The 15,722-nt window shown below is 39.5% G+C and overlaps 1 protein-coding gene across 1 annotated transcript in view; it reads left to right on the top strand.

The window, feature by feature from the left end:
* The window catches only part of gabbr1b (gamma-aminobutyric acid (GABA) B receptor, 1b), a 171,099-nt gene that overhangs the window by 117,115 nt on the left and 38,262 nt on the right, over window positions 1–15,722 (top strand). Inside the window, exons 11-12 of the mRNA XM_073463399.1 lie at window positions 4,869–5,001; window positions 14,734–14,850. Of these exons, the coding sequence (XP_073319500.1) occupies window positions 4,869–5,001; window positions 14,734–14,850 (250 nt within the window). The remainder of the gene's footprint in view (window positions 1–4,868; window positions 5,002–14,733; window positions 14,851–15,722) is intronic.

The following is a 15,722-nucleotide window of genomic DNA, read 5'->3' as shown; positions in this document are numbered from 1 at the left end:
TATAAAATGTAAAGTCGCTTCCGGGGGGGCATAAATATTATAGATTGTTGTGGTAACATTGTCAGTTTTTGCAGAAACTATAATATATCTCCCTTCCTTGTCTGTTATCTCTGAAATTTGTTCGAATAATATTTTCTGCGAGATTAAGATTGCTACGCCTCTCCTTCGACCTGATTTATAAAATGAATAATACACCCTTGAGAATCCCATTCTTTTTATTTTTTCATGCTCTGATGGGGTGGGGTGTGTCTCTTGCAAAAGTGCATTTTCCTTTTTCATCTTGGATATCATTTTGCTTCTCTTTGCCGGGTGAAGACCCCCCTTTACATTGTAAGAGATAACTTTAAGGACTTGCTTGTTCATAGTCTTGTAAAATTTTCCAAAACAAAATCTCCCCCAGCATTCCTGGTAACATAAAGACTGCACAGTGATAATCTCTCTCCCAGAGAACCATTATAAAACAACATCAAACAGAGAACAGTATTTAACAAAGCTTCATGGAGAAAAAAATAGAACAGATGGTTCCAATGAAGAGGCTCGATTCAAAAGAGCCTTGCAGGGCTTAGCAAAGTCAAAGCTCCCATAAGGGAGTGTCTCACGTTGGGTAAGTGTGGTGGGGCCCTCAAGTGTGGCCGCATGTTAGCCAGTGTCCAAACCAAAGTCCAAACAAAATAAAACATAGGTGGCTCGCTAATTAGTGAGCCCCAACTTCTTTAACTATGAAGAAAATATAGAGTAGGAATGAGACATACCTATATGTAAAACGAGCTGACAGTCTTTTGGATGAGTAGCAGGATTAAATATATTATTCAAACCAAGCAAAACTCATCTGCTTTAGGCTGACAGTTTTGAACTCTCAGTCTTCTGCCCTCGGCTATCGCCTTTTGAATTCTTGAAGTTTTTCTTTATATTGAGAACGGTGGTTTTTTTTTAGATTTTGTGTAGTCTCAGTCGCACCGGGTACCTGATCTACGCCCTCGTCACGCCGCCTCCTCGCCACCTGCCGAGCAGAAAGGAGCCGGGTCTCTCTGTCTCTTTATCCACGAAACTAACCATGTCGCTGCCTTCTTTACCTTCGGGTATTCCATAGATCCTTAAGTTATCCCTCCGCGCATGACCCTCCTGGTCTATCAGCTTAGCTTCAAGGTTAGCTTGGCGCTGTATTAGCTGATTTATTAGCATTGATGCTGCTTGAAGTACGTTCTCTGTTTCATCAATTCTCCCCTCTGCCTCGTCCAATCTGTCATTTGCTCTCTTCAGGTCATGTTTAATGTCAGAGAGTCGCTCCCTGCTGTCTCTTCTGGATTTCCAAAGTTAATTTAAAATACTTTGCAAGCGGGCACCGGGTCCATCGTCACCATGTGCGTACAGAACCGGAGAGCCACTTCGGCTGTCTTGGCTCATTTCGGGTTCATTGTTGTCCTACTTCTGGTGGTAACCCCTTTCTCCATATTTAAACAGTATTCACCAGTTTTAAAGAAATACGCTTTTTTAGGGTTACTTTGACAAAACCATTGGGGAGCTCTGAAGTTAGGCTGTCATCTTCTGTGGAGTGGAACCGGAAGTCCAAATTTTTTCAAATTTGGCACAAACGTCCACTTGGACTTAAGGATGAACTGATTAGAATTATTTGGTGGTCAGAGGTCAAAGGTCAAGGTCACTGTGACCTCACAAAACATGTATTGCATAACTCAAGAATTCATACACTATTCAATTTCTCACAAATGTCTAATAGAATAAAATAACGAAGTGATGACACTTTATATCCAAAAGGTCAAAGGTCAACTTCACTGTGACATCATAATGTTCTGCAAAAGTACGTGACATGGTCATTATTTAACCCTATAACTGAGGAACAGAAGGGAGATTGTGACCATATTTCACATTTGATCAGATACTGAATTGATGACACTAATCTTGGGTGCTCGCTTTGAAACTATACTGATTGTAGAGATCTTATGTGCTGCTGGGTTGAACATGCATGTGAAGCATCCACATTTTAGAATTAGTAGCTTCTTCATATTCTGTCAGAATCAGCTTTATGGATCAAACATGTGAACACATACAACACATTTGACTGTTCTTTGTCCTCAATGAACATACAGACAGATACAGATATAGATACACAGCAGTAGTCCACCATAAGCTCATTGATTTTGCGGATATTGATCTTCAGGTGATTGTCGGTGCATGTGATGAAGCCCTCTATCAGTCCTCTGTACTCTGTAAATTATTAATCTGCAAATTATTCACTGGAATCAAACATGTCAATATAATGACAACTTCCATTTCACCAAAAAATACACTTACAGTATGAGACAGACATGGATGTAAATTGCAACTTGACTTGTGTGTGGAGGCGTAAAACTGTGAGGTGATAATTGTAGTTTCTGAGTTTCTGTCAGTGGAGAGCGTGTTTCTCCATTGTGAAGCCAGGACAATAAACAGTCATGATTTTGTTGAGCAGTAGGTTGACCACCCTTGTAGTGAGTAGCAAGCAGATTGGCAGTAGCAGAGCTTCGTGGACAGACTGGTGTTGTTGTTGTGTGGTTTGATCATGTCCTTGATGTAGGATGAGCCATTCACAGCATTATAGTTAAGTCCCAATGTCTTGAGCCCCAGTGTCTTGTATAGGGTTTTGAGCAGCCACTGGTAGTCAGCCAGCATCCTGGATGACCTGCAGGGGCTGGATAGTACATGCAGGCACACCAGCCAGGAACAAGTTGCAGTAGTCTAGGCGCAAGATGACAAGAGCCTGGACCAGAGCATCCTCCTGATGTTGTGAAGAATTAATCTGCAGGAGCAAGAAGGGGTCACCACTGAGTTCTCAGTGGTAATGGGGAGGTCAAGTTTGGGAGATGCCTTCCCTGGAAGGAAGATCAGCTTTGTGCGGCCACCTGGGTTTCAGACAAGGAAAAAGACAGAATAAGTTAAGTGTCATTATTTAACATATGTACTAGTTTTATATTTAATAGCTTACATGCTGTAACAAAAAAAAATTAATAAAATAAAATCTGCTTGATATTCATTTATTCAACAATTGGCAAGAGAAGGCTTTGCTGGTCACATTATTACTATAGTCGTACAAGTTTTTTTTGTTTTTTTTTACCTTTTTTTCTCCAGTTGCATCAAAAGGGGAAACAAGATTTGCAAAAAATTGGCTCTTTCAAAGTGTCCCCTTATTCCTTTTCACTTATTACTTATTGCCCATTTGACCTATGTAGTGGAATCATTATCTGCAGATACCCTGCCCTGAGCCTGTATTGTCTTATTATTTTGCTGTGTATGGGGTGTTTCAGGGCATCAGTCTTTGGGCATTGGTGTGTAGCCACCAGCCAATAACAGCCAGAAATGTGAATTTTCTAAAAAAGGGAGCGACCAGGTTTCATTGCTGTCTCCGTCTCTCTGCTTGGCTTTGTCTGTGTGAGCTGCATCATTGTTGAATGTGAGTGTGTTGATTTGTGTTTTAACCACTGTCAAACAATCAGAAAATAACCTTTAATTTCTTTGATTCACTGCTCTGTTCACCCTAACACCGTTCACTCTCTTCTTTCACTCTAGCTTGCTTGACCACTACTGCCCTCAGTCTAGTTGAGCTGGGAAGGAAGAGCCAACTTTGAATGGTTTGCCTTCAAACAGCAGAGGACAGTTACTGCAAATTATGCCTTTAAGTTAAAATCCGACCACTTAGCCCTACCCTTCCATTTTGCGCGTTCATGTCAGGTGTAGGGTGTCCTGATTCTTGTTTTGAGTTCAGTTGTGAGGTTGAGGTAATTTAATTAGAAAGTGGGGGGCTAGAGGCAGGGCTTGTGACAGTTAAAATTAAGATTTTTTGAGAAGTTTTGTAGATTTGGAGAGCTGAACACTGATAACAGTGGAGCGGGGTAGGCAGAGAGAGCTGAGTTGAAGGCTGGAAGGGAGGCAGGCCAAAAAAAGGTGAACCACATTTGTGAACTGAACTTTCTGACAAAGACTGGAGTGCAGAGCCGGGTTATATGTGCTGCAGGAGCTTGATGAGAGTGTTGAGATGAGAGGAACCCAGGTCATCTCCTCCAGCTATATCCCTCCCAATCCACAAAGTATTGGTCACCTCTGCCACAAGGGCGAACATAACGGATCAATCAAACAGAGTAAGCCGCATAACTGGGAGAAATGGAATGTGGGGTAGATTCTCATGGTAAACTGTAACTTTAATCTGACAGTTGATGGATTGATTATTTATTTCCCAATAAATGGTCCAATGTAAGGAGGTGATAGTTTCCGGGATTCAGTTTAAGTGGGATATTTTGGAAGGCAGACAAACTTTCTGACCTGGTTTGCACTCTGGAGCCAGGGTCCAGAAGTGGTAATCCTTGTGGCATCCAGAAGGAGTTTATAGATAGTTCAACTTGGAGGTAAACAGTGAGGCTTGATAACCCAAAGAAGACTGAAAAGGGGATAAACCTGTGGTGGTTCTGGTAAGGGAGTTATGGGCATATTAAATGTCAGTTGAAGCTGAGCTGATGAAAACAGCTTAAATTTCAGTTGAATTGCTGGAGACAGTTAAATGTGTGCACCACAAGCTGTTAAAGAAGAACAAATGTCAGTTGGTATGTAAGTAATGAAGTGTAGAGACCTGAACACAGTTGAACAGTAAGCTGAAGTAAGAAGTTTGTCAGTTGAAATGTAACAGGTACATATATTATATATTCTAGGTCGACTGTATATCTTCTTTATGAATGAGTTTTACGTTATTTGACCTTGACCCTTTTTCCAGTCAGCCATTTTATCCATTAATTGCCTATTGTTTGCCTTTGGGGTTTTGTTCATGATTATATACATGTTTACAGTAATCTCCATTTATTTATTTATTTTTGCCTTTGCTCCAGGTACATTCAGAACTCTCAGCCCTATCTTAACAACATGACTGCAGTGGGCTGCATGATGGCTCTGGCTGCTGTCTTCCCTCTGGGCATAGATGGCCTTCATGTTCACAGGAGGCAGTTCCCTGTCATCTGCCAGGTACAATTTAAAGTTGCTCCAAACACACTGATTTAATTCCAGACTCTAAAACTGCCAAAACTGAATATCAGTTTATGGGCTTCCATGATTGGAAATTAAAATTCGGTAGCCCTCAATTTCGACAATCGAAATGAAATGCAGCATCATCAATTCCCGGTCGTGCCGACTTCCATGCAACCAGCACGTGTTCAAAAAAGAAAAAGAAAGATGCTTCAAAAACACAGAGCAAACAGCTAGCTTCCTGTGCGCGGGAAAACGAACAAGCGACTGGTACAAAGTGTTTGAGATGTTTCAGAGGTCTTATATTGCAGAGCTTATCAAGGTCCAGACTTTGGTCCACATGATGAGCATGAGCATCTGGATCAACCTGCAAGTCATTTATCCTGATTGATAAATTGTTAGTGGCATTGAATACACACAATACCCGATGATACTTTTTACAGCCATCCTGTCCACAGATTAATGTGGTTTAATGTGGCTTATTATCCTGTCGACATTGTGGCGACGTTTACTGCTGGAAAGAGTAGAGAGAGTGTTGTGTGTTGTTACTGCTGAGTTCATGCACGTTACATGGGAGAATTTGCTGTCAGCTCCTTAGTCAGAGATACATAATGTGTCTCACTTTCTCCATTACACTGTTTTTACAACTACTGTAAATGTAGTTGTAAAGGTATGTCTGAGTCAGAGTTTACCAAGCACCAAACATAATTTCCATGTGGTGAGTTAATCTGGTGTGATGCTTTGTCACACTGACAACTTATACTTTTAATAAAAAACTTGCGTCTCTGCTGTGTTTTGGTTGTTGTTTATCTCAATAGATTTAGCGCTGCTTCTCTCCAATGTTGTCTGTGTGTGCCGAGTTTGACATATTTGCATGGTGCATTTAGATGCACATCTTAAACTCTGAAATCTATTACTTCATACGGCAAAGGATACGTGCACCGGACATAGGGACTTGAGGTGTGTTCAAGTGCACCTTGTAAAAAATGGCAATGACAGTTCAGTGCATAAAAGTCTAAATCTAACAATATTGTAGCCCTCAGTTCTGAAATTGTATTTTCTTTTTTTAAATCAAAAGTCAAATTTAATCATGACCTTAAAATCGAAAGTCAAATCGAATCATGGATTTGGAAAATTGTGACACCCCTATCAATTTACAATGGGAAGTAGGCTTTAAACAATGATGATTGTCATAGTCAATTTGATTTACTGTTCACACAACATCAAAAAAGATAACAGTTGCCCTTAACAGGTAGTCAGTAGTAGTCTAACAAAACAACCAACTCAAGGTCCTCAAGGTCCATTTTATCTAGAGCTTTTTAATGTTTTACATGGTCTTTATTAGAAGTTGTTATGAAGATGGATCTGTTGACATATGAGCTCAGTAGCTGTTTATCTGATCTTTTTTTATGAAGGATATCATAACATCCTATTCTTATTCTGTTACTAATACTGTTTTAAAAATCACTCCAATTTGGGTCAAAGACATTAAGATACTCTGATATAGAGGCTTTGTAAAGGGATTTCTTGGCAAACACTTTTACAGGTCCAGAAATGTAATAAGTAAGTGTTAATCACCAAGCAACATAATTGAAATTTCCTTGAAATTACCGCCAAAATTACCACAATAATAACCTCAAAATATCCAACTGTTTTCTGCAAAACTTCTGCTGATCACACTATTTTAATTTCCAGCTAGTTTCTGTCTAACTTCCCCTCAGCAGGCCACTAAATCCAACTAGTTTCTGGCAAACATCCGCAGGTCAGTACGTTGGACTACATCTTTCAACCTTTTTACATTGTCACTAGTTCAACAATCAACAATCAGGCTCGCTCTCTCTTTCTCTGTCTCACACACACGCACACACACACACACACACACACACACACACACATACAAAATTGTAATATACATCTACTTAAATTATTGTAAATATTCACTTTATTTGCTGTTATTAATTTATTTGATAATGAATTGTTGTCTCAAAATATTAAAAGAGTGCTTGAGTGGTGTGACGACATTATTATAAGGCCTCAAAACCTTTAAAACATTTAAAAAATGTACTTCAATGAATTACTGAATTATGTATAGTGAAGCAGAAACCAGTCGGGAGTTTCCTGGAAATGTTTTAAAGAAATAACCAGCTATGTATTAAGTGCTCGTTGGAAAATAGCAGAATATTATTTTTACTTTCAAAAGATTTTGAGGTAATTGGGGGTCATTTCAAAGAAATTTCAAATATGTTACTGGGTTACCAGCTATTACAATGACATTTGCAGACCTGTAAAATGAAGTGTTTCTTTACTGAAGTAAATGAATGGCCAGTCTGTTGACAATCATGTCACTTCAGCACTTTAAACATTACACAATATCCTCAATAAGTGTACACTTCAGCAACAGGTATCTTGTCTTGTGCGTATAAGTCACCAAGGACACATTTGTTGCTTGGGTTGTTACATAAGCTAAAGGGGTTCCAAGATATTAACCTCTTTAAATAATTTTCATAACTATGGGTAGGAAGACTAAAAACTCAGGAAAAAATGAAACCCTGATATACCATTAGCATTTCAAGTTTAACCATTAACAGTTTAGGGGGTATTTCCTAATTTCATTGTCAAGGGCTGGAAACAAAGACAGCTCACCTTCAAAGTAAAAGTAGCGCATTTTGAAACGTGTTGGCTGCAGCGGTCAATTAAGGAGAGTTAAAGTAAATAAGTAAACAAATAGCCCAAATAATGAAATTCATTATAATTCATAAATGTTATACAGTGATATTTCTGCCACTTTCCCACAACTACTTTTATTTATTTATGTAGCCTTAAGATAAGTAAAAAAACAATAAAGTACAAGTTGAAGGTAAATCAACTCTTTCTACCAGTCAGACTCATCACAGTAACAACTCTATTTTAGCCTTTAATGTTCACCCAAAGTCACAGATTAAGTAGCCTTAATCAAAAAGGTTGAGGAACATAATTATAAATCATAACATGAGCAAGATGGCAGCATAGAGCAGAGCTCCTGAGTCGATTAGAAAGTACTTTCCCCCAAACTACGAAAATATCGAGAACACAAATTCCAAACTGATCAACAATGAGTGGGGGACGAGGGCAGAGAAGTTTGAGGAAAAAAACAATGTCTAAAGACCAAGAAGAACACGAGTCTGAAGACGAGGCGGCTAGCGGGGAAAATGACGACTACACGCAGGCCCACACGTTACTCGAGGGACTCGCTGATATTACGAGAGAGATACGCGACCTAAAAAGGGAGATGAAAGAAGATCTCGCAACATTCAAAGACGAATTTAAAGAGGAGGTGAGGCGAGAGTTTGCTGGCTTTAAGGATGAAACTAACCGAAAATTGGCGCAAAATGTCGCGGAAATACAAGAGCAGCGGAAGGATATCACTGAGGCACAGGAGCGAGTGGCGGAGTTGGAGGAGTGGAACATCGAGGCGAAGGAAGCCATCCTCACTTTATTGAAACAGCAAACAAAACTTCAGGAGAAGTTGACCGAAGTGGAGGGACACGGAAGACGTTGTAATTTGAGGATTTACAATGTGGCCGAACGGGACAATGAGTCTGTGACAGAACTGGTGGAGGGACTCCTCCGCCGAGAACTCGCCTTACCGGCGGGAACTGAGCTCCATATTCAACGCGCGCACAGGAGTCTCGGTAAGAAACCGCCACCGGGAGCATCCCCGAGGTCGATTGTGGTCAATTTTCTTAAATATGAGACCAAAGAGAGCATTCTTGCTAAAGCCTGGAAAGAGAAAATAATAGTCGAGGGGAGGCAGATATTTTTCGACCACGACTACCCCACCGAGGTGTTGAAAAAACGTAAATCCTACTCCGAAATTAAAAAGACTTTGAAGGACAAAAAGATACGCTTCCAGACACCTCTGAGTAGGATAAGGATTCACTGGTCAGACGGGCCCAAGATCTACAACAACGCTGAAGACGCAGCGCGGGACATGCGGGGAAGAGGACTGGAGATGGGTGAACAGCACGTCAACGAGCCGTCACTGGAGGAACGGATCCAGAGAGCTTCACCATGGCAACGCGTCGGAAAGAGGCAGCTGATAAACCAAGGGCCCGGCGCATCCGAGGACGCCGGTCAAGATGCGACGAACCGAGCGAGAGCGAAGCTGCAAGAATTTAGAAGATGAGGAGACGATGAAGACGGAGAAAGAGAGAGAGAGGGAGGGGAGGAATCCCTAGGTAACCCAGAAGAGTTAAATGCCTCCTGTTTTTAAGTTAAAGACTACACGTTGGCTGGGTAAGCAAATAGAGCCAGAAAAACTGTAGGCTACAGATAGCCTAATATGTGCCCTCCTTTGTTTTTGTTTTGTTTGGTCGTTTGTTTTGATGGGCAAACTGGAGGTTTTTATTTTTTTTATTTTTGTTACAACAGGAAGGGTACCACTAAGGAAGACTTGAAATGGGAAATTTTAACATCACCCCCTCCCCCTACAAATGAGACTTCTCTAATGTCTATGTTTACATGTGAATCGACGGAGAGAGCTATTAAGTTAGTGATTGTTGGACTTATCTAGTAGTATGGGAAGGCCTATTTTAGGTACACCCCAAATCACTAGGGGGGGCCTTCTGTTCAGGAAAAGTTACCCCCCACTCCCACCAACAGGGAGACAGGACCCATGGGGAGTGAGGTCCTTTTTTGCTGGGGAGTCCAGTTTTTGTGTTCGTTCATACCTTGTTCATGAGAAAACGTTGGTTGACAACATTACAGTGGAGGGACTAGGCACTATTTCAAGGGATATAAACAATGCAACATAATGATATAATGGTGGTGTCACTGAATATTAACGGCTTAAACAACATCAAAAAAAGAAATAAAACCTTGTCTAAATTTAGGAGAGAGAAAATGCAGGTTATCTTTCTTCAAGAAACTCACCTATTACAGGAGGAACATGTAAAGTTTAAAAAGTTGGGCTACAGGAACTCATTTTCCAGTTCCTTTGGGCATAATCACAAGAGGGGCGTGATGATACTGATCTCTAACACAGTAAACTTTGAACTAATCAAAGAAATCAGTGACAAGAAGGGAAGATACATCATGATAAAAGGGAAATTAGAAAACCAATTGGTGACACTGCTCAATGTGTATGCTCCTCCAGAAAGTGGAAAAGCATTTTATGAAAAAGTTTTTGATCTTATAAGTTTGGAAACAGATGGGACATTAGTGTGTGGTGGGGATTTTAATGTGGTGCTGAATTATGGGTTAGACACTACAAGTATTAAGAGAAACAAAAAACAAATTAATAAGTACATGAATACAATGATGTCAGAAATGGATATACAGGATGTATGGCGAGAACTTCACCCACTTGACCGGGATTATACCCACTATTCAGCTCCACATGCCATGTACTCCAGAATTGATTATTTTTTAATGAATAAAGGAGATATACACAAAGTGAGGGAATGTAAAATAGGAGTGGCCGATGTGTCGGACCACAGTGCAATCTATTTAAAAATTCATTTGAATGACAGGAGGAAAAATACAGTATGGAGACTAAACGAAGGCATACTGAACAATAAGAGATTAGTTAAAGAAATAAAAGGGGAAATAATTAGATACCGGGAGGAAAATGACAATGGGGAAGTTGATCCGACAATCTTATGGGATGCCCTGAAAGCAGTGATTAGAGGGAGGCTGATTTCTCACACAGCATTTTTAAAGAAGGTCAGACTAGAAACATATCAGAAACAAATTGAAAAATTAAAAGAACTGGAACAGCAACACAAGCAATCAAAAGATTCAGACACACTGAATCAGATTAAAGAAGTTAGGAAAAAAATAGATGATATATTGTTGGAAGAGGTGGAAAGGAAAGCAAGGTTTATAAAACAAACTTACTATGAGGGAGGATCTAAAGCCACTAAAGTTATGGCTAGACGCATTAGGAAACAACAAGCAATAACTAATATACATAAAATGAGGGACCCTGTGACCAATAAAACTCTATATGAACCAGAAGAAATAGAAAAGGTATTTGAGAAATATTACTATAACCTATATTCACAACCTACTTCTGTAAGTGAAGAACACCTGACAGAGATTCTAGACAACTTGGATTTGCCATCAATAGGCACAAAACAGAATGCAATATTGACTTCAGAGATTACAGTAGAAGAGATTAAAGGGGCAATTAGTCGGGCAAAATCAGGAAAGTCACCAGGAGCTGATGGAATGGGAGCTTCCTTCTATAAAACATTCAAGGAAGAGTTAATCCCACTACTCCTGGACACATTTAATTATAGTCTCAGATCAGGCAAGATCCCTCCCTCATGGAAGGAAGCCATTATTTCCATTATTCCAAAGGACGGTAAAGACAAAGAATATTGCTGTAACTACAGACCCATATCGCTTTTAAATGTGGATTATAAACTTTACACCTCAATTATAACTAAAAGATTGGAGACATTTATGCAGGATTTGATTGACGAGGACCAGACTGGTTTTGTTAAAGAAAGACAAACACAAGATAACATAAGAAGGAGTTTACATGTTATAGAAAATATACAGAGCAAGGGGGAAAGTGCAGTTTTGGTAAGCATAGATGCCGAAAAGGCTTTCGATAGTGTGAGTTGGGTATTTTTATACAAGGTTTTGGAAAAATTTGGTTTCAATAAGGAATCTGTGAATTGTATTAAGTCGTTATATCAGGAACCTATGGCAAGGATTAGAATAAATGGCAGTTTGACAAAAAGTTTCACTTTGGAAAGGGGGACAAGACAGGGGTGCAGCCTCTCTCCGAGTCTATTTGCGTTATTTATCGAACCGCTAGCCCAAATGATCAGGCAGGAGGAAGAAATTAAAGGGGTGAAAATAGGAAGGGAGGAACACAAGATAGGATTATTTGCGGATGACATATTGATTTTTTTAAAGCAACCCAACGAAAGTTTCCCAAAACTCATTAGGCTACTGGAGAATTATGGAAAATATTCGGGTTATAAAATTAACGTTACAAAAACACAGATCTTGTCAATAAACTACTCCCCGGCCCAAGAGATAAAAGATGCATATAAACTCAATTGGAATGCCAAATCAATAAAGTACTTGGGAGTAAATGTTACAAAAGGAATAGACAAGCTATATGATGCAAATTACACTAAAATAAATCAAGAAATTCGGAGAGACTTGGAGAGATGGTCTGCTATTTTTTTTGACTTAAGCTCAAGGATAGAAATAATTAAGATAAATGTCTTACCGAGACTCTTATACTTATTTCAGTCTCTGCCAGTAAAGATTCCACCGAAGCAGTTTACCGAATGGGACAGGTGGATATCAAGGTTTATATGGGGAGGAAAGAAACCTAGGACCAGGTACAAAACTCTGCAGCTCCCCAAAGATAAGGGAGGACTGGCTCTGCCAAATCTCGAGGAGTATTTCTATGCCGCACAAATCAGACCCTTGATATGTTGGTGTAACAATGAGTATTTTTCAAGATGGAAAAGTATAGAAATAGAGCAGGCAGGCGTTGAAGTACGAAACTTGATAGCATATAAAGGCCTACTGGGAAAAATAGGTAACCAATTGAATGCAATAACCAAAAATACAATTGAAATATGGAATACCGTTGTTGAAAGGTATAAACTAGAGAAAGAGGTAAAGAATTTGAGCTGGTTTGCATTTGACGATAGGTTTATACCTGGGATAAATGACAAAGGGTTTAAACAATGGGCAAAAAAAGGGATCACAGCAATATGTACAATGGTTGAACGGGGTAAGCTGCAGAGTTTTGAGAAGTTGAGGGATAGATTTGGATTAGATGAACATGAACAATATCGCTACCTGCAAATAAAGGATTATTATGAGAAAGAGATAAAAACTGATACTGATAATGAGGTTGTTGAGGTATTTCGGAGAGCTTATGAAGGTAAAAAATGCAGAGTAATCTCAGTCCTTTATAAAGGTTTGATGTCACGTAGAAAGTCTTCCTCTCTTTATATCAAAGAAAAATGGGAAAAGGAATTAAAAGAACAAATAACAGAGGAAGAGTGGTTTAATATTTGTAAAACACAGTGCACGTCCACTAGCTCCAGGATCTGGAGAGAATTCAACTGGAAGAATACGGTCAGATTTTTTATAACCCCCAAGATTAAAAAAGGGGCGATGTCAATTCAGCAGCCATGCTGGAGAGCATGTGGCCACATGGATGCTGACCATACACATATATTCTGGTCCTGCCAAAAGTTAAAAGGATACTGGGACAAAATATGGAGGGGTTTACAAAAAATAATAGGATATGAGATACCAAAAACATGTATGATACTCTACTTGGGGAATCTAACACAAGATACAATACAAAAAGAGGATGAGTATCTTGTTAAAGTATTGCTGTCAGCCAGTAAAAAAACAATTACCAGAATGTGGTACAAAGTAGACCCCCCGACGGAGGAGCAGTGGATGTGCACTGTAGAAGAGATTCTTGTAATGGAGAAAATCACTCACAAACTGAGACTACAAGAGACACAATTTGAGGACAAATGTGAAAAATGGACTGATTTCAGAAGACGAGAAGAGGACACCACCATTGCCACTGAACAATAAGGACATTGATATAAGGATGAGTGTTTAACTATGTATGTATGATGTGCCCTGATACTGTAATTGTTGAAAGAAAATTTGAATAAAAAATAAGTTAAAAAAAAAATAAATAAATAAATCATAACATAGATGAATCACAGCACTCTATAATAATTACAGTGTCAGTGTACATTGGCAATCTATTCATGATCAGTTGTGGGAAAGTGGCAGAAATATGACTGTATAACAGTTAAGAATTATAATGAATTTCATTATTTAGGCTATTTGTTTACTTATTTACTTTAGCTCTCCTTAACTGACCACTGCAGCCAACACGTTTCAAAATGCGCAACTTTTACTTTGAAGGCAAGTTGTCTTTGTTTCCAGCCCTTGACTTCCTTGTTGAGTATTCATTGTACAAGTTGGATAATGGAACAAGCGTTAACAGTGTTTAGGCAGCATCAGCTAGTAAATTTGCATTAGCACAAGTAGAACATTGAAATTAGGAAATACCCCCTAAACTGGCATTTTCCATTACACAACATGAACAAGTGCAAATGAATTATACTTCATGCACGGCCCACATCCAACAGACACAGGGCAACATGAGCATTTTAATGGAATAGTGTTTCCGGTCGCCTATGACAGTGAGTTCAATATTCACTCACTTTTTTGTCTAATTCTCCAAAATTTCACTTCCCCTTAAACCACAAATAGTAAAAAATCTTTACTTGTTGCAAATAGAAATGATTCTTTTGACCATATAATGCCAGTAAGTCAGGAATACCAGCAAAAATGACTTGTGGCAAGCCAGTTCAGTCCATGTTAATATGCCTTTTGTTATTGTTGGCATTTTACAGGTGGTATGCCCTTTGGGAACATGTCATTATAACATCATTGTGGACCGCTGGCTCTATTTGCAATTGAAAGTGTCACCACCCCACCTGTCCATGTGTATTCAGTTGCAGTTGTTGTTCATTGCGGTAAAGGCAGACAAAGTATGGAAAAGAGATAGACAGCCTCAGTGAAGGTTATTTCATTTCAATGTCATTCATGACACAGTGAACACTATTAAACTTTAACAAGGCTTAATGATGGAGAATGAGTGAGGAGCTGATTTGATTAATCTCTTTGATATATTAATCAGATTCATTATAAAATCTCTCTTTTCTCCTCTGCTAGTTTCGCCTGTGGCTGCTTGGTCTGGGTTTCAGCCTTGCATATGGCAGTATGTTCACCAAGATCTGGTGGGTCCACACCGTCTTCACTAAGAAGGATGAGAAGAAGGATAAGAGAAAGGTAAATGTGACAGTTATTGAAGCTGTAGGTTAATGTTCCCAGAGTGAACAATTAAGTCCACCCTGAGCTTTTCTGCCAAGCCACCGAGGTTAGGATACACTTAATCATCCCCTTCAAGAGCCGGCAGCTCAGTCCATGAAGACCGTAGGTTGGTTGGTTCAAGTCCAGAACAACCAGTCAGTGCAGAGTGTGGACTGAACAGGTGCCATTTCACCTCCTTAGCACTGCTTATCCGGTCACACCCCTGTCCCGCCCTGACGTTCTGATGGCATTCACAGTTTGACAACTAAACAGATCCTTCACTGGATATCACTCAAAATAGAAGAGAACTGTCCCACACTTCAACCCACAAAGCAATGTAACAGGACCAAACAACAATAATGTGGAATCAGGTAGTGTCTAATTTGTATGTGGAAAAGTGTCTGTCATCCTGTCTGTCCTACCGACTCCTCACACTTCCACCCGAAAAAGAGTGTCTGTCCTTGGCAGCGAGAGCCAGGCAGCTCCAGCGGTTATTGGCGGTGATTTAATGAAACCATATCTCAAATAAAATCCTTGTCCTGCCAATTAGACATTATTCCTACACCTCTCCTAAAGGAGGTGCTCGACAAAATTGGTCCTACCATCCTCTCCATTATAAGTAATGGTATAGTCTTGGTGTTGTTATTTGTTATGTCCGAATGTTTGGACAGATGCTTTGGCAACATTGTTGTTAAACTTTCATGCCAATAAAGCCCCTTTGAATTGAAAAATAGTCTCTGGTTTAGTTCCCACCTCCTTGATCCTCATCTACCCATAAATTACAGACCGATCTCAAAATGACCTTTTTCTAATCTACAATCTTTTGAAAAACTGATTTCCCCACAGCTCCT

The sequence above is a fragment of the Pagrus major genome, chromosome 3 (assembly GCF_040436345.1).
Source record: "Pagrus major chromosome 3, Pma_NU_1.0".
Classification (NCBI taxonomy): domain Eukaryota; kingdom Metazoa; phylum Chordata; class Actinopteri; order Spariformes; family Sparidae; genus Pagrus; species Pagrus major.
The sequence above is the reverse complement of the archived record's forward strand: the minus strand, read 5'-3'. Positions and strand labels throughout refer to the sequence as shown.